Source organism: Heptranchias perlo, chromosome 2, assembly GCF_035084215.1.
Source record: "Heptranchias perlo isolate sHepPer1 chromosome 2, sHepPer1.hap1, whole genome shotgun sequence".
In the NCBI taxonomy this organism is placed as follows: domain Eukaryota; kingdom Metazoa; phylum Chordata; class Chondrichthyes; order Hexanchiformes; family Hexanchidae; genus Heptranchias; species Heptranchias perlo.
Window position 1 is genome coordinate 125,224,406 of NC_090326.1, and position 18,459 is coordinate 125,242,864.

General features: G+C 45.0%; 1 protein-coding gene across 3 annotated transcripts in view; it reads right to left on the minus strand.

Moving 5' to 3' along the window:
- The window catches only part of hacd1 (3-hydroxyacyl-CoA dehydratase 1), a 55,476-nt gene extending 48,507 nt beyond the window's left edge, over window positions 1-6,969 (minus strand). The window contains exons 1-2 of one of the 3 annotated variants that reach the window (XM_068007078.1): window positions 6,921-6,969; window positions 6,530-6,657 (exon numbers count right to left, since the gene is read on the minus strand). In XM_068007078.1, coding sequence (XP_067863179.1) covers window positions 6,530-6,645 — 116 coding nt within the window. In that variant the 5' untranslated portion in view covers window positions 6,646-6,657; window positions 6,921-6,969. Of the gene's footprint in view, window positions 1-6,529; window positions 6,853-6,920 lie in introns of those variants that run through there. The other 2 variants (XM_068007077.1, XM_068007079.1) reach the window with 2 other exon arrangements.
- Window positions 6,970-18,459: the final 11,490 nt, after the last annotated feature.

The following is an 18,459-nucleotide window of genomic DNA, read 5'->3' on the forward strand; positions in this document are numbered from 1 at the left end:
AGTGAGTCATAGAAGTTTGCAAATTCCCTGTTGATCACAGTTGCTTTTTTTTGAATTGATGCAACTGTTCCATTCAGTGAATAAAAAGCAAAAAAAAAACTACAAATGCTAGAAATCAACAACTGGTCAATCAATAGCTGGAACCTGTTTCAAGTAGAACCTTGATGCGTATTTCCAAAATGTTATGTTCTGCACTTGTTTTTGCAAGGTATACAATAGGAGTTTCCCTGCCTCCTGCTTATAATAATTAGCTCTTGCTGACAATAGGTACTGCTGAGTTTACCTCTGGCTTGCATCACAGCTCGCCCATTGCTTTCCAATCAGCACCTTTTATGGCAGGCTTCTAATTCTGATATCCTTTATTCAAAGTCTTTCTGGCTTTGCAATGCTTTGCACTTCTTAGCAGAAAGGCAATAATATGGCCACTGAGAACTACCTTAGTGGGTTGGTAGAGTCGAAAGAGAGTTGGGGAAGTGCTTGATTTCCCCTTTTCAGATATGCAGTGGGCAAGCTGTGCCCACTAGGAAAAATGAATTCTGGGGAACCGAGGATTATGAGATTTAGGCGCCAGTATTGGAGTGCAATGGGAGGTTGAGGGTAAATTGGAGACTAATACACAATCATAGATGACTATGGATCCTATTTGGCAGTTCTTCACTTGGAAGAGGTGTTACAAGAAAGAGAGTAAATTCTGGAGTATCTTTTATGTGAGGTTGAAGAGGTGTTGAAAAGGGAACTGGGTGGTGCAGTGGGTTAGACCCCGGCCTTTTACCTCTAGGATTTGGGTTGAAAAACCAGACCTGATTGATGAATTTCTCTATCTGTAAGGGTTGTATGTGAAATGAATTTGGGCAGTCTCACTCCATTTCCTAGTGGGCATGGGCTTCTAGCACAAAACTGTCCCTATTTTGACAATAATTGGTAATCTTACTCAGAGGCCAGAGGATGATTGGTGTCTGGAATAGAAAAGTGTTTCACAGGTTTATTATGGGGTGTTCTTCCAAGGTTGGGGCTGAGACATGTTGTGCAGAGTAGAGGCAGCTTTACTCTGCATCGGATTATACTTGACCTAAGGAAAATTATTGGAAAAAATTCTGAAGGACAAAATTAGTCTCCACTTGGAGAAGCAAGGATTAATCAGGGATAGTCAACATGGCTTTGTCAAGGGAAGATCATTTCTGACTAATTTGATTGAATTTTTTGAGGGGGTGACTAGGCGTGTGGATGAGGGTAACGCAGTGGATGTGGTATACATGGATTTCAGTAAGGCCTTCGATAAAGTCCCCCACAGGAGACTGGTCAAGAAGGTACGAGCCCATGGAATCCAGGGTGCCTTGGCACTTTGGATACAAAACTGGCTTAGTGGCAGAAGGCAGAGGGTGATGGTCGAAAGTTGTTTTTGTGACTGGAAGCCTGTGGCCAGTGGGGTACCACAGGGATCGGTGCTGGGTCCCTTGCTGTTTGTGGTCTACATTAATGACTTGGATATGAATGTAAAAGGTATGATCAGTAAGTTCGCTGATGATACAAAAATTGGTAGGGTGGTAAATAGTGAGGAGGATAGCCTCAGTCTGCAGGACGATATAGATGGGTTGGTCAGATGGGCGGAACAGTGGCAAATGGAATTTAACCCGGAAAAGTGCGAGGTGATGCACTTTGGAGGGACTAACAAGGCAAGGGAATACACAATGAATGGGAGGACCCTAGGCAAGACAGAGGGTCAGAGGGATCTTGGTGTGCAAGTTCACAGATCCCTGAAGGCGGCGGAACAGGTAGATAAGGTGGTAAAGAAGGCATATGGGATACTTGCCTTTATTAGCCGAGGCATAGAATATAAGAGCAAGGAGGTTATGATGGAGCTGTATAAAACACTGGTTAGGCCACAGCTGGAGTACTGTGTGCAGTTCTGGTCGCCACACTACAGGAAGGATGTGATCGCTTTGGAGAGGGTGCAGAGGAGATTCACCAGGATGTTACCAGGGCTGGAGCGCTTCAGCTATGAAGAGAGACTGGGAAGATTGGGTTTGTTTTCCTTGGAGCAGAGGAGGCTGAGGGGGGACATGATTGAGGTGTACAAAATTATGAGGGGCACAGATAGGATGGATACTAAGGAGCTTTTTCCCTTCGTTGAGGGTTCTATAACAAGGGGACATAGATTCAAGGTAAAAGGTGGGAGGTTTAGAGGGGATTTGAGAAAGAACTTTTTCACCCAGAGGGTGGTTGGAGTCTGGAACTCACTGCCTGAAAGGGTTGTGGAGGCAGGAACCCTCACAACATTCAAGAAGCATTTGGATGAGCACTTGAAATGCCATAGCATACAAGGCTACGGACCAAATGCTGGAATATGGGATTAGAGTAGACAGGGCTGATGGCCGGCGCGGACACGATGGGCCGAAGGGCCTCTATCCGTGCTGTATGACTCTATGACTCTCTAAGAGTGTCTGATGCAGTGCCTAAAAGAACAGTTCCTTTCCCCAGAACCAACATAGAGTACAAAACTTAAAACAAGAAAATTAAGGTGAATCCCTGGTGCTGTGTGCATCATACATTTGCCTGGCCTAAATCATGTAATCCTCTGGTTGTTCTGTCTGTTAACCTTGAGTACAGATCAAAAAGGAGGCATACAAAGATATATCCTTGGGAAGCTTGAGAGGTGACTGCAGGCAAAGGAAGAGACGCCATTGCTGAAGATGTGCAGACTGTGATTGCACAGGTAGGAATGGAAGAGAAGTCTCAGAGATGGCTGACATGGGAGAGACATTGGAAGAGGATGGCATAATCAACCAATATCGAATGGTGAAAATAGGTCCAGCAGGACAAGATGGAATAATGCACCATGATCGCAGTCATGAAGGATGTCATTCAGGACATAGGCAAGGGCCACTTCAACGCTGAAAGAGAAGCAGAATCAAGACTGGAAGTGTCCAAACAAGGAATTCCAGGATAGATGGATATAGAGCAGGGAACTGACACTGAGTTAATGGACCTTGGAGAGGAAGGGGAGGTTTTAGATGGGCAGTAAATGGTGAGGACAGGTAGGTCAAGAGTGAGTTGCTTTTTTTTTTGAGGATTGGGATGATGAAGGCAGTTCTGAAAGCGAGGACAACGTCTGAGGAAAAAGTCAGTAAGCATGAAAAAGAAAAGGAAGTTGAGTGGGAACGAGGATCAAGAGACAGGTCTCATGAATGAGAAGTTTGGAGAGGGCGGGGGAAGATAGGGGAGAAAATGCAAAAACGCATCAGCGCAGGGATGCATTGGATTTCTGGAGCATATTTTTAAAAAAATTTTTTTTGAGAGTGAGGGATTGTTTTGAGAAATGAACCACAGATTCCTCATTGGTAGGTTTGTTGGTTGTTCATAACTGATAATGATAAGTATCATAGTTAGGAAAACCTAGGTAATTCAGCTTGAATAACCAAATACTAGCTACTTACACCAACAAAAACTTTGATGTATATACGTATTTGGTGTTAAGTAATTATAAAAAGGCTTATCTTTCTGAAAATCAAACTTAACATATCATAGAATCATAGAAAGGTTACAGCATAGAAGGCGGTCATTCGGCCCATCGAGTCCAGGCAGCTCTATGCAAGAGCAATCCAGCTAGTCCCACTCCCCCACCCTATCCCCGTAGCCCTGCACATTTTTTCCTTTCAAGTACTCATCCAGTTCCCTTTTGAAAGCCACGATTGAATCTGCCTCTACCACCCCTCCTGGCAGTGCATTCCAGATCATAACCACTCGCTGCGCAAAAAAGATTTTCCTCATGTCACCTTTGGTTCTTTTGCCAATCACCTTAAATCTATGTCCTCTGGTTCTTGACCCTTCCGCCAATGAGAACACTACTCTGTCTAGACCCTTCATGATTTTAAATACCTCTATCAAATCGCCTCTCAATCTTCCCTTCCAAGGAGAACAACCCCAGCTTCTCCAGTCTATCCACATAACTAAAGTCCCTCATCCCTGGAATCTTTTCTGCACCCTCTCTAAGGCCTTCACATCTTTCCTAAAGTGCGATGCCCAGAACTGGACACAATACTCCAGTTGTGGTCGAACCAGTGTTTTATAAAGGTTCATCATGACTTCCTTGCTTTTGTACTCTCTGCCTCTATTTATAAAGCCCAGGATCCCTTATGCTTTTTTAACAGCTTTCTCAACCTGCCCTGCCACCTTCAACGATTACCCAGATCTCTCTGTTCCTGTACTCCTTTTTGAATTGTGCCCTCTAGTATATATTGCCTCTCATTCTTCCTACCAAAATGTATTACTTTGCATTTTTCTGTTAAAATTTCATCTGCCACGTATCTGGCCATTTCACCAGCCTGTCCATATCCTCTTGAAGTCTATCACTATCCTCCTCACTGTTTACTACACTTCCAAGTTTTGTGTCATCTGCAAATTTGGAAATTGTGCCCTGTACAACCAAGTCCAAGTCATTAATATATATCAAGAAAAGTAGTGGTCCTAGTACCAACCCTGGGGAATATCACTGTACACCTCCCTCCAGTCTGAAAAACAACCGTTCACCACTACTGTCTACTTACTGTTACTTAGCCAATTTTGTATCCATGCAGCTACAGCCCCCTTTATTCCATGGGCTTCAATCTTGATGACAAGCCTATTATGCAGCACTTTATTAAATGCCTTTTGAAAGTCCATATACACCACATCAACCGCATTGCCCTCATCTACCCTCTCTGTTACCTCATCAAAAAACTCAACCAAGTTAGTTAAACACGATTTGCCTTTAACAAATCAATGCTGGCTTTCCCTAATCAATCAACACTTGTCCAAGTGATTGTAATTCCCCGGATTATCATTTCTAAAAGTTTCCCCACCACCGAGGTGAAACTGACTGGCCTGTGTAGTTGCTGGGTTTATCCTTACACCCTTTTTTTGAACAAGGGTGTAACATTTGCAATTCTCCAGTCCTCTAGCACCACCCCCATATCTGAGGATGTTTGGACGATTATGGCCAGTACCTCCGCAATTTCCACTCTTACTTCCCCCTGAAAAGTTGTCACAATTTGGAAATCTTCTCACTCACTCATCAATTAACAATGTTATTTGCTAAATAACTGCAGCCACACCACCATTAGGGCAGGAATAACTTTTTAAAATTTAAGTTGCAGGAAATGACATAGACCACCAATGACTCAATATGTAAATACAACAAAATATACAACTGCACCATTCTGACCAGGTAAGTCTTTCAAGTTTGATTCCATTTCTGTGCAGTTAGCCAATCTTAGCCAGGATGTCAATGGGAAAATTACAATTAGCCTACATTATATAAATGCAAATAGTTGTTAACTCCAAATAAATTCACCACATAATTAAATACAATTTGCAGTGCCCACCCATAACTGGCAAAATGTTTTTTAGTCCATGAGCACAGAAGGTTTACTGCCATAATAAACCTATGTCAAAATATATAAACTAGTGTATAATACATTTAGTGTCTATACACCTAGGTAGTCATTATCTACATACTTATATTACAAGATTGTAAAATCACCCCCTTGGAACTCAGACTCAATGTGAAAAGCTTTGAATGTAATGATTTTTTCTATTGATTTTATCAATTGTACTCTCTTTCTCTAACAAACATTGCCAAGACATGTTTTCATGTCTGAAGCCAAAAACACACACAAGGTCACTTGTGCAAACCTCAAACAAACTGCTATGGTTTTCAACTGCAATCATCTGCATGAAATAAAGCAATGCAGTTCAAAACATTTAAACAGCTCATAAAGAACTATACAGACTTCATTTCAAAACAAACATAAAATAGAATTATAATTTCAGGCTAAATAGCTGACAACCCCAATTTATAATTAAAAGGTACGCAATTCACTTTAATAACATATTTCTCTGTTATATGTTATGACAGAATAAGTGAATCTGGGTAAGTGTTTTTTCTTAAACAACGGTTTGATTTAGGTACCTGATATCCAAGCATGCAAAAATAATACATCCCTGTAATTTGTAACATCTACCGAAAAAACAGCCCTGTAACCATTAGACGAATGGTAAATGGATTCATATTTAGTGCCTTTTTTTAGATCTTGTAAGCAAATTAGTGTCCTGCTCCCCTGAGAAGTGTACTCTAAACAACTCAGGGAAATCTGCCTAGGAAAGCAGAACGACCTCCCTTATGGCATTCCTCTCTCGATAGTGTCAATCTATACTTAACAACAGTTGCGAAGAAAGATGACGCAGCTTCTGTAATCAACCTAATAAGGAAATGCAGGACTAACCAAGCACTCCTCCATTCAAGACACACCAACAATATTTGTCACATAAAATTATTTTTATTAGAACTGAATGAAAAAAAAATCACTGAAATAAAACACGTTAATCACGTCTTTGGAAGAAAGTTTGCACACATTCTTAAATTTTAATAAGCACGTTGAGAGGAATTTATTTGGAAAGAAGGTTACTCCAAAATAGCAGAGCAGAGCTAAGCTTTGCAAAAGGAAAACGCGCATAACGTTTTTACACCGTGCAGAAATGAACAGACTCCTACCCAGCTGTCATGGTAATGTTGTAGAATGTGAGCCAAGCGGTAGCGAACGGACTGAGGGTCTTTTTCTTGTTGTTTTCTTTCTCTTCCACCGAGCCATCCTCCTCACTGGACGCCATGGTACCGGATGACTAAATTAAGAAAGTTTGGACAGGTTAGAGAGGAGCGAACAGCTGAAGCCGGGCGGCGGCGCGCCTCACCCTCGCGGGATCGACGGATGGCGGCGGCGGCGCGCCTCACCCTCGCGGGATCGACGGATGGCGGCGGCGCGCCTCACCCTCGCGGGATCGACGGATGGCGGCGGCGGCGCGCCTCACCCTCGCGGGATCGACGGATGGCGGCGGCGGCGCGCCTCACCCTCGCGGGATCGACGGATGGCGGCGGCGCGCCTCACCCTCGCGGGATCGACGGATGGCGGCGGCGGCGGCGCGCCTCACCCTCGCGGGATCGACGGATGGCGGCGGCGCGCCTCACCCTCGCGGGATCGACGGATGGCGGCGGCGGCGGCGCGCCTCACCCTCGCGGGATCGACGGATGGCGGCGGCGCGCCTCACCCTCGCGGGATCGACGGATGGCGGCGGCGGCGGCGCGCCTCACCCTCGCGGGATCGACGGATGGCGGCGGCGGCGGCGCGCCTCACCCTCGCGGGATCGACGGCCGCGCTCCAAACTTTAATAACCAAGCAATTCTCATTTTTATTCGGCAAACAATAGTTAACGCCGCTCCTCCTTGCAGTCGCTGAGATTTTGTTATATGTATTTACTTGTAAAATATATAATAAATTATATGTTTGGTGATAGTGATGAGTAAAACCATTAATGATTATCTGAGTCACAACAAAATAACAGGTAAATAATTAAAACAAGTTCTAGCCAGGACATAAAAAGTGGAAAAATTAAGAGTGCTCGGCCTATAACGTGCGCTGCGCCCCATTTAATCGGGGTCCAGACAGCACGTAATATTCGAGCCGGCTCTACCTGTGCATTCCACTGGCTGCACGCACATGATGGGGGCGGGGCGGCGGAACCGGGCCACTTAAAGGCAGTCTGCACCTCTGACAGGGTGCGTGCAGTCTGTTTGCTGAGTGTACAAGTAGTTGATATGATGACTGAAGAAGGATGTGAGAGAGATTTTTATGATACTGCTCTAATTGAGTTGGTACAAGTTATGGTGTACACACACACACACACACACACACCACACCATTCACCCCAGGTGTAGGAAGCTCTCCCGGCACACTGCTCACTGGCACTGAGAGGAGGTGGCTAGGGCTGTAAGTACGAGGAAGCCTGGCACTACGGACCTGGTTACAAACACCTGCCCTTAATTGCAATCAATCACTGCACTACCCTCCACCACTTCACTCACTCCACACAAACATCTCTCAACAGTAATCTCCATTGAAGCCCCACAACAATCGAGGGAAAAGGACATTGGCATCACTCAATCTGACTCTCTTGAACACCAGCTCAGATACTGGCACTACGTGGATTTTAGATACTAGGTTTGAGGAGGCGTCTCCATGTGGTGACTCACTGGGCACAAGTGTGTAGTTGCTAAAGTAGGGTCAGAAGATGCCACAGGAACCAGCTCGCTGGCTCTGCTGCAGAGGACTCAGATGCAGATGTTGAAGGGCCAGGCTACAGACGAAGGCTAATGAGCATCTACAGGTAAATGTTTGGAGCACTGGGCAGCCTGCCAGAGCGCATTCGCACAATGTTGTGGAGCATGGAGGAGTCCAGCTCCAACTTGTCGCAAGGCTTTGCGTGGAGCATTGAGACTATTCTGACCACCATGGAGAGAACGGTCACACCCATCAACACCACAGTGGCACCCACCAACATGGAGTGTCTCCTGGAGGCTCTGGCAACTTCCATGGCAGCACAGGTGGCTGCTTTAGATGGTCAGACAGCCCTTGTGGCAGCTCAAAGTGCTGCAATGGCAACTCTCACCACTGCCTTCGAAGCACAAATGGCTACCACCTTGGATATGTAGTCCACTATGGACAGGGGCTTCCAGTGCATCCCTCCACTTCTGCACTCTGTTCTACAACAGCATTGGGACTGCAGAGGCATTGTGCCGGAAGAGTGAGAGTGGCATTGGCACTGGCACCATGGAACAGACACTTGCTGCCCTCTCGGGATAGCAGCATGCCTGCTCACCTGCCAGTCACTCTGCCAGTGCCCTTGACAGTGCCACACAGCCAGCTGGCCCAGACTGAAGTGTCTGCAATGCAAGATGAGCAACCTTCCACCTTCCAAGCTGTACTAACTGGGGAAGCATGCGTAGGAGTGCAAGGATAGGCAAAGGAGCATATAAGACAGGCACTAAGGGATGGCACAAGGGTGAATAGTTATTTGTCTTGTTTTGAACACACAATGTAAAGATTATTTTTGCATAAATCTGTTTTCTGTTCTAGAATTGTTGCTACTGTTAATCTTTGAGGTGAGGTGATGGAAATGGGCATAAGGCTGGACCAAAGAAATTAAATCGGATGGTGGTTTTAAGGATTGTGGGACTGTTAGTGTAGTGGGAAAGGGAGCGATGAGCTGGTCTCTGAGAGCTCTGGCACCTCTCCTCCTCATTCTCTGCTCCTCCTTGACGACGACAAATCAGGAGATGCGTTCAGGGGTATATTCTAAAGATCCCCCTGAACGGTCTAAGCAGTGAAAACGTTGCTTGAGCATGGTGACTGTCTGCAAGCATTGCATGGTGCAATTTCTAAGACCTCATGTTTTTCTTACGCACGCACATATGCTAGTCAAGCTCCGCTGGCGTTGCTCATGGGTAGTTGGACTGTATGTTGTTTGATAGTTAGGAGATTTATATAGTGTGTGACATAAAATTACACGGAAATTACAACACTGAAATGGTCTGTTCAGCTCAACCAGTCCATTTTGGTATTAATGGAAAATGTATAATTTAAAGCCAGATAGCAATCACAATAAACTGAACTGCAAGCAAGATCCTTGCCATCCACTAACTTGTGAATGATTGCATTGACATTGTGGTCTTAATGGATACTTGTCTTTTTTTTAATATTTGTTCATGGGATCTGGGCGTCGCTGGCGAGGCCGGCATTTATTGCCCATCCCTAATTGCCCTTGAGAAGGTGGTGGTGAGCCGCTTTCTTGAACCGCTGCAGTCCGTGTGGTGAAGGTTCTCCCACAGTGCTGTTAGGAAGGGAGTTCCAGGATTTTGACCCAGCGATGATGAAGGAACGGCGATATATTTCCAAGTCGGGATGGTGTGTGACTTGGAGGGGAACGTGTAGGTGGTGTTTTTCCCATGTGCCTGCTGTTCTTGTCCTTCCAGGTGGTAGAGGTCGCGGGTTTGGGAGTTGCTGTCGAAGAAGCCTTGGCGAGTTGCTGCAGTGCATCCTTTGGATGGTACACACTGCAGCCACTGTGCGCCGGTGGTGAAGGGAGTGAATGTTTAGGGTGGTGGATGGGGTGTCAATCAAGCGGGCTGCTTTGTCCTGGATGGTGTCGAGCTTCTTGAGTGTTGTTGGAGCTGCACTCATCCAGGCAAGTGGAGAGTATTCCATCACACTCCTGACTTGTGCCTTGTAGATGGTGGAAAGGCTTTGAGGAGTCAGGAGGTGAGTCACTCGCCGCAGAATACCCAGCCTCTGACCTGCTCTTGTAGCCACAGTATTTATATGGCTGGTCCAGTTAAGTTTTTGGTCAATGGTGACCCCCTGGATGTTGATGGTGGGGGATTCCGCGATGGTAATGCCGTTGAATGTCAAGGGGAGGTGGTTAGACTCTCTGTTGGAGATGGTCATTGTCTGGCACTTGTCTGGCACGAATGTTACTTGTCACTTATCAGCCCAAGCCTGGATGTTGTCCAGGTCTTGTTGCATGCGGGCTTGGACTGCTTCATTATTTGAAGGGTTGCGAATGGAACTGAACACTGTGCAATCATCAGCGAACATCCCCATTTCTGTCCTTATGATGGAGGGAAGGTCGTTGATGAAGCAGCTGAAGATGGTTGAGCCTAGGACACTGCCCTGAGGAACTCCTGCAGCAAGGTCCTGGGGCTGAGATGATTGGCCTCCAACAACCACTACCATCTTCCTTTGTGCTAGGTATGACTCCAGCCACTGGAGAGTTTTCCCCCTGATTCCCATTGACTTCAATTTTACTAGGGCTCCTTGGTGCCACACTTGGTCAAATGCTGCCTTGATGTCAAGGGCAGTCACTCTCACCTCACCTCTGGAATTCAGCTCTTTTGTCCATGTTTGGACCAAGGCGGTAATGAGGTCTGGAGCCGAGTGGTCCTGGCGGAACCCAAACTGAGCATCGGTGAGCAGGTTATTGGTGAGTAAGTGCCGCTTGATTGCACTGTCAACGACACCTTCCATCACTTTGCTGATGATTGAGAGTAGACTGATGGGGCGGTAATTGGCCGGATTGGATTTGTCCTGCTTTTTGTGGACAGGACAGGACACCTTGCCCCTTATAAAGCCACCCCGCCTAGCTATACTTTCCACCACCTGCCCTGCCCAAACTGCTGTGGTGGCTGTGTGGCCCATATCACCAAATCTTACCTTGGTCTTTTCCCCCAACTCATCTGGCACCTTCTCATCCTTTGAGCACCTCACCTTGTTCCATCCTTCTCGCCACTCCTTTTAAGATCCTCATTCTCTACTGCCCACTCTAACCCCAGCCCTGGTTTCCCACCTAGATATCCTCACTCCTTTCCTCCCTCAGCTTCTGCATGAAGCGATTGCTCATCTTCAATGATTTCAACCTCCATCTCAACTCACCTTGCCCTTTCCTCTGAATTCATTGCCCTCCTGTCCTCCCTTACCCTCTCCCTCCATATAAACTCTCCTACCTATCTTTCAGACCATCTGCTCAACCTTGCCATCTCACATGACCTCTCCATTGCCATTGTCTCAATCACAGACAAGGCCATCTCTGATCACTTCCTTGTATCCGCCACCACTCACATCCCCCTTCCAACCCACTTCCTTCTGCGCCGTCCTGAAAAAACTCTTCTCCCGTGATACTTCATTCTCCGTGATACTTCAACAGCTGTCAATCTGCTCAGTCACTCCCTCACCTCCACCTTTGATGCCCTTGTCCTCAAAATGGTTGTCCCCTGACTCTCTCCAATCCTAGTCATTCCCCCTGGTACGGACCCCATCTTCGCTCCCTCAAGTCCAAGGTCTGCAGATCTAAATGTACACTGGTTTAAGTCATTCATTGCCAGAGCTGGCTGGACTACATCAAGCACTAATGCCCTGCTCTCCTTTGCCAAAACTTCCAGGATCATCCTGGAATGCAAAGATACCCCAGCTGCTTTTTCCCACTACCAGCCATCTCCGCAAACCCTCCACCCTCACCTCCAACATCAAGTGTGAGGAGCTCATGGACTTATTTATCACGAAGACTGAGAATCATCCGTTCAGCTGCTTCTGCCACATCTCCCTTTCCCTTAGCCCACCAAGCCAAACTTCCCCCAAGGTTCCCCCCGGCTTAGGCTTGAACCCGCATCTTTCTCTAGATTCTCTCCTATCTCCCTTCAAGCCCTGACCAAGCTCATCTTGTCCATAAGACCAACCTCTTGCTCTCTCGATCTTATTTCCATTAAACTGCTGACCACCCAAATTCCGTTCCTGCTCCCCATGCTAGCGGACGTTGTAAACCATTCCCTCTCGTCCGGTATTGTCTCCCATTCAAAACAGCCATCATCATCCCCCTCCACAAAAAACCACCCTTGACCCCTCTGTCCTTGCAAACTGCTGCCCCATCTCCAAACTTCCCTTCCTCTCAAGTCCTTAATCGTGTTGTCGCCTCCCAAATTTGTGCCCATCTTTCCTTTAACTCCCATGTTTGAACCTCTCCAATTTGGTTTCTACCCCTGCCACAGCACTAAAACGGCAGGATTCAAAGTCACAAATGGCATCCTCTGTGGCTTTGACCATGGTGCACTATCCCTTCTCATCCATCTCAACCTCTCTGCATCCTTTGATACGGTTGACCACACCATCCTCCTCCAAGCCTTTTCCCCATTGTTCAGCTGAGTGGGACTGCCCTCGCCTGGCTCCACTGTTAGCTATCCAACTGTCGACAGAACCGTCTACAGCAGTGGATTATCTTTCCAACCCTTCACCGTTACCTCTGGAAATTCCCAAGGATCTGTCCAGCTTGTCTGACATTCAGTCCTAGATGAACTGCAATTTCCTCCATATAAAGAATGGGAAGACAGAGCTCTGGTTAGACCCCCATCTGGAGTACAGCATTCAGTTCTGGGCACTCCACCTCAGGAAGGATATATTGGCCTTGAAGGGGGTGCAGTTCAGATTCACCATAATGCTAAAAGGGTTAAATTATGAGGACAGGTTGCATAGACTAGGCTTGTATTTCCTTGGATATAATAGATTAAGGGGTGATCTAATTGAGGTGTTTAAGATGACTAAAGGATTTGATAAGGTAGATTAAAAAGAAATTATTTCCTCTGTTGGAGTCTAAAACAAGGGGGCATAACCTTAAATTATGATCTAGGCCATTCAGGGGTGATGTCAGAAACCACTCCTTTACACAAAGGATAGTAGAAATCTGAAAAAACTCTGCCAAAAAGCTGTTGCGGCTCGGTCAATTGAAAATTTCAAAATTAAGATTGATAAAGTTTTGTTAGGCAAGGGTATTAAGGGTTACAGAACCAAGGTGGGTAGTTGGAGGTCAGATACAGATCAGTCATGATCTAATTGAATGGCAGAACAGGCTCGAGGGGCTGAATGACCTACTCCTATTCCTATGTTCCTGAGGCATTGACTAAGCCCTGCTGTAACTGCCCCCCTCTTTGGCTGCCCTTTTTCCCTCTGCTGGAATTCTTCTTATTTCTGCGCTGCCCCCTATGTCTGTGCCGCTCCCATCACTGCACCCCCCGCCCCCCACCACCACCACATCCCATACTCCCACTGAGACTGCCACCTACCCTTCTCCATTCTGTTGCCCTGTGGCTGCCCCTCAATGCCAGCACTGCCCTTGTCATGTAATTACACCCTCCTGCTGGTGGTATGACTGCAGCGTCTCCATTGGAGTAGGGTTTAATTACAGCCTGGCAAATTTTATATAGGCAATACCATTACAAATGTCAACTTTGGAATTTATAATGGAAAGTATTGACAGGATGCAGATGTAAGTTTTTAAATATATTAAATAGATAGAGATAAGTAAAGGAACATATATTAACTTGTAACAATCGTTCAGAAGGGAATTAGATAAGTATTTGAAAAGGAACAATATAAAGGGCAGGGAAACAGGATTAGATTTACAGCACTTATTAACTAGTATCACCTCTGCTGGTAATAATCTTAAATATATGCCCTCTAGTTGCCAATTCACCAGTGGAAATATTTTTTTTCCCATTGACCTTTTCAAAACCCCTCCTGACTTTGAATGCTATCAATTCTCTTAACCTTTCTGTGTTTTTGTGAAAAAAGCCCCAGTTTCCCTACAGTGCTGAGGTGAATTTTGAAGAGCTGTGGTGACTGAAAAGTATCCAAACATCAAGATCGCTGCCCTTTGTCTGATATCTATATTCAGTTCCACCTAATGTGCAAATCTGTTTTTTTTTTCTCTACGCTTCAACGTGGAATCTGCTGTGGCTGGTGCTCAGTTTCTGGAGTTGTTACATTCATACACAACTGAGTAGAAACCAGATTTCAAGAAAACGGTGAGAAGAAAAGCAGGTCAGAAGTCACATTGGCAATGTGGAATTCAAGCCTATTATTGTTTTAGTTACAGTGAGAAAAATATAATTATACTGATACAGCTGGTGTCAGAAATAATTTTAATTCTCATTGTTAGTTGCTCGTATTACTTTTTGGAAACATAAACTTTAATTTAAAAAGAATGATGGCTGGAATCTTGTTATCATAACTCTACAAACAAAGTGCTACGTTACACTGAAAATATCCACGCTGGTATAACTAGTAGAATATTTTAACTTAAAACACTTTTATTGTAATGGAGTGCCGTGGACTGTGGATGAATGGTTTTCACATTGTTAAAGACACTCCTGAATATAAATAACCCAACTTCTGTGGAACCTACGGCAGTGGAAACCAACGTTTGGTGTTGAGGGTGGTGAACCTATGGAATTAGAGGGTGGTGAACCTGTGGAATTCTCTACCACAGAAGGCAGTGGAGGCCAAGTCATTAGATGTATTCAAGGAGGAGAAAGATATATTTCTTAATGCTAAAGGGATCAAGGGATATGGGGGAAAAAGCGGGTACAGTGTACTGAGTTAGACGATCAGCCATGATCATTTTGAATGGCAGAGCAGGCCCGAAGGGCCGAATGGCCTACTCTTGCTCCTATTTTCCATGTTTCTTCCCTAAGATGTGAGCTGTGATGTAAAAGGCCTAAACACTTGTGGCTCTTAGTCAGAAAAATTAATCTTTTTCCAATTCTAGAGTTTGCAAAGTTCGGCCTCCTTCTGCCCTATTGGAAGGAGTAAATGTGGAAATTTCCTGAGAGGTTGTCTCTTAGGATATACTTACATTTTCATTGGCTGCCTATCTATCTGATACAGACCCAGACAGTCCTGTCTTTGTGCCAGGAATAGCCTGGTCTTCAACACAGTGTCCCCATGTTAATTTAAGATTTACTCAGAAAAGTTCCAAACCCAGCTGATGCAATTAATAGCATGAAACAAGCAACCTGAAGAACTAAACGGGGACTTGTTAATCAGTTTTAAAAAATTATGATTAATTTTAATATCTTTTTAAAACAATTTTTGAATATATTTATTTAAATACAGTATGCTGATTTTTTTGGAATTGATTTCGATCAGGTATGAATGTTAATAATATAATGAATGTAGTCATTAACCCAGAGTGCTTCAGTATTTGTGCAATTTCAACTGTGTCTGTCACAACAGTTAATTACTACCCAAGGTTTATTATGTGGAATGCTTCTATATCTTCAGTGATACATCAGGTTCATTATAGATATTCAAGCATGTACATTGTGTCTGGCATCTAAACATTTGCATTTTGTCACTGCATCTTCAACAATTTTTACTTCTATTTAGCTCAACGAAAGTTCATTAGATTAATTCCTGGGATGAGAGGGTTGTCCTATGAGGAGAGGTTGAGTAGAATGGGCTTATACTCTCTGGAGTTTAGAAGAATGAGAGGTGATCTCATTGAAACATATAAGATTCTGAGGGGGCTTGACAGGATAGAGGCTGAGAGGTTGTTTCCCCTGGCTGGAGAGTCTAGAACTAGAGGGCATAGTCACAAGATAAGGGATTGGCCATTTAAGAGTGAGATGAGGCATTTCTTCACTCAGAGGGTTGTGAATCTTTGGAATTCTCTATCCCATAGGGCTGTGGATGCTGAGTCATTGAATATATTCAAGGCTAAGATTGATAAATTTTTGGACTCTGGGGAATCAAGGGATATGGGGATCGGGTGGGAAAGTGGAGTTGAGGTTGAAGATCAACCATGATCTGATTGAATGGTGGAGCAGGCTCGAGGGGCTGTATGGCCTACTCTTGCTCCTATTTCTTATGTTCTTAGAAGCATTGAGCATTATTAACAGTGAATGTTGCAAGGATCTATAAGGGCACTCAATTTGTAGGAAACACTTACAAGTTGTTGTGGACCAAGGTATGAAGGCACAATGCAGCAGAACTGGTAGTGAGGTGGATAGCAAGTCTCTTCTCTTCCAGTGGAATCCACTGCTTCAGTGTCAGCTGTGGCTCAGTGGTAGCACTCTTGCCTCTGAGTCAGAGAGTTGTGGGTTCAAGTCCCAGTCCAGAGTCTTGAGCGCATGTTGGAGGTGAAGTCTTTTGGATGAGACGTTAAACTGAGACCCCGTTTACCCTCTCAGGCGGACATAAAAGATCCTATGGCACTATTCGAAGAAGAGCAGGGAAGTTTCTCACAATGTCCTGGTTGACATTCATTTCTCAACCAACACCCAAAACAGATGATCTGGTCATTTATTTCATTACTGTTTGTGGCAGCTTGTTGTGCGCAAAGTGGCTGTTGCATTTCCTACATTACAACAGTGACTACACTTCAAAATACTTCATTGATTGTAAAGCGCTTTGGGACGTCCTGAGCTCATGAAAGGTACTATATAAATGCAAGTCTGTCTTTCTTTCCTCTTGACCTGTAGTTCCTTTGCTAACTGCGATTGTGGAGACTATTTAGAGTACGTGCGCAGAAATGTTTGGGGTTTTGAGATGCAGAAAGATTGGGACCCCATCCTAATTGTTTGAGGTCTAAATTGTAACAGTTCTGTATTTAGTTATTACCTTACCATCTAGCTGAGGTGCTGAGTTGATTTGTTAAATTATAAAATTTGAGCAGCAGCAATTTGGTTGGCCAGAGAAACATTACAATGCATAGGCAGCTGGGATCAAGTGGATCCCTTGAAGAGTATAGAGATTGCCGGAGTAGAGTTAAGAGAGAAATCAGGAGGGCAAAAAGGGGATATGAGATTGCTTTGGCAGATCAGGCAAAGGTGAATCCAAAGAGCTTCTACAAATACATAAAGGGCAAAAGGGTAACAAGGGAGAGAGTAGGGCCTCTTAAGGATCAACAAGGTCATCTATGTGCGGAACCACAAGAGATGGGTGAGATCCTGAATGAATATTTCACATCGGTATTTACGGTTGAGAAAGGCATGGATGTTAGGGAACTTGGGGAAATAAATAGTGATGTCTTGAGGAGTGTACATATTACAGAGAGGGAGGTGCTGGAAGTCTTAACGCGCATCAAGGTAGATAAATCTCCGGGACCTGATGAAATGTATCCCAGGACGTTATGGGAGGTTAGGGAGGAAATTGCGGGTCCCCTAGCAGAGATATTTGAATCATCCACCGCTACAGGTGAGGTGCCTGAAGATTGGAGGGTAGCAAATGTTGTGCCTTTGTTTAAGAAGGGCGGCAGGGAAAAGCCTGGGAACTACAGACCAGTGAGCCTGACATCTGTAGTGGGTAAGTTGTTAGAGGGTATTCTGAGGGACAGAATCTACAGGCATTTGGAGAGGCAGGGACTAATTAGGAACAGTCAGCATGGTTTTGTGAGAGGAAAATCATGTCTCACGAATTTGATTGAGTTTTTTGAAGGGGTAACCAAGAAGATAGATGAGGGCTGTGCAGTAGACGTGGTCTACATGGACTTCAGCAAAGCATTTGACAAGGTACCGCATGGTAGGTTGTTACATAAGGTTAAATCTCATGGGATCCAAGGTGAGGTAGCCAATTGGATACAAAATTGGCTTGACGACAGAAGACAGAGGGTGGTTGTCGAGGGTTGTTTTTCAAACTGGATGCCTGTGTCCAGCGGTGTGCCTCAGGGATCGGTGCTGGGTCCGCTGTTATTTGTTATTTATATTAATGATTTGGATGAGAATTTAGGAGGCATGGTTAGTAAGTTTGCAGATGACACCAAGATTGGTGGCATTGTGGACAGTGAAGAAGGTTATCTAGGATTGCAACGGGATCTTGATAAATTGGGCCAGTGGGCCGATGAATGGCAGATGGAGTTTAATTTAGATAAATGTGAGGTGATGCATTTTGGTAGATCGAATCGGGCCAGGACCTACTCCGTTAATGGTAGGGCGTTGGGGAGAGTTATAGAACAAAGAGATCTGGGAGTACAGATTCATAGCTCCTTGAAAGTGGAGTCACAGGTGGATAGGGTGGTGAAGAAGGCATTCAGCATGCTTGGTTTCATTGGTCAGAACATTGAATGCAGGAGTTGGGATGTCTTGTTGAAGTTGTACAGGGCATTGGTGAGGCCACACTTGGAGTACTGTGTACAGTTCTGGTCACCCTATTATAGAAAGGATATTATTAAACTAGAAAGAGTGCAGAAAAGATTTACTAGGATGCTACCGGGACTTGATGGTTTGACTTACAGGGAGAGGTTAGACAGACTGGGACTTTATTCCCTGGA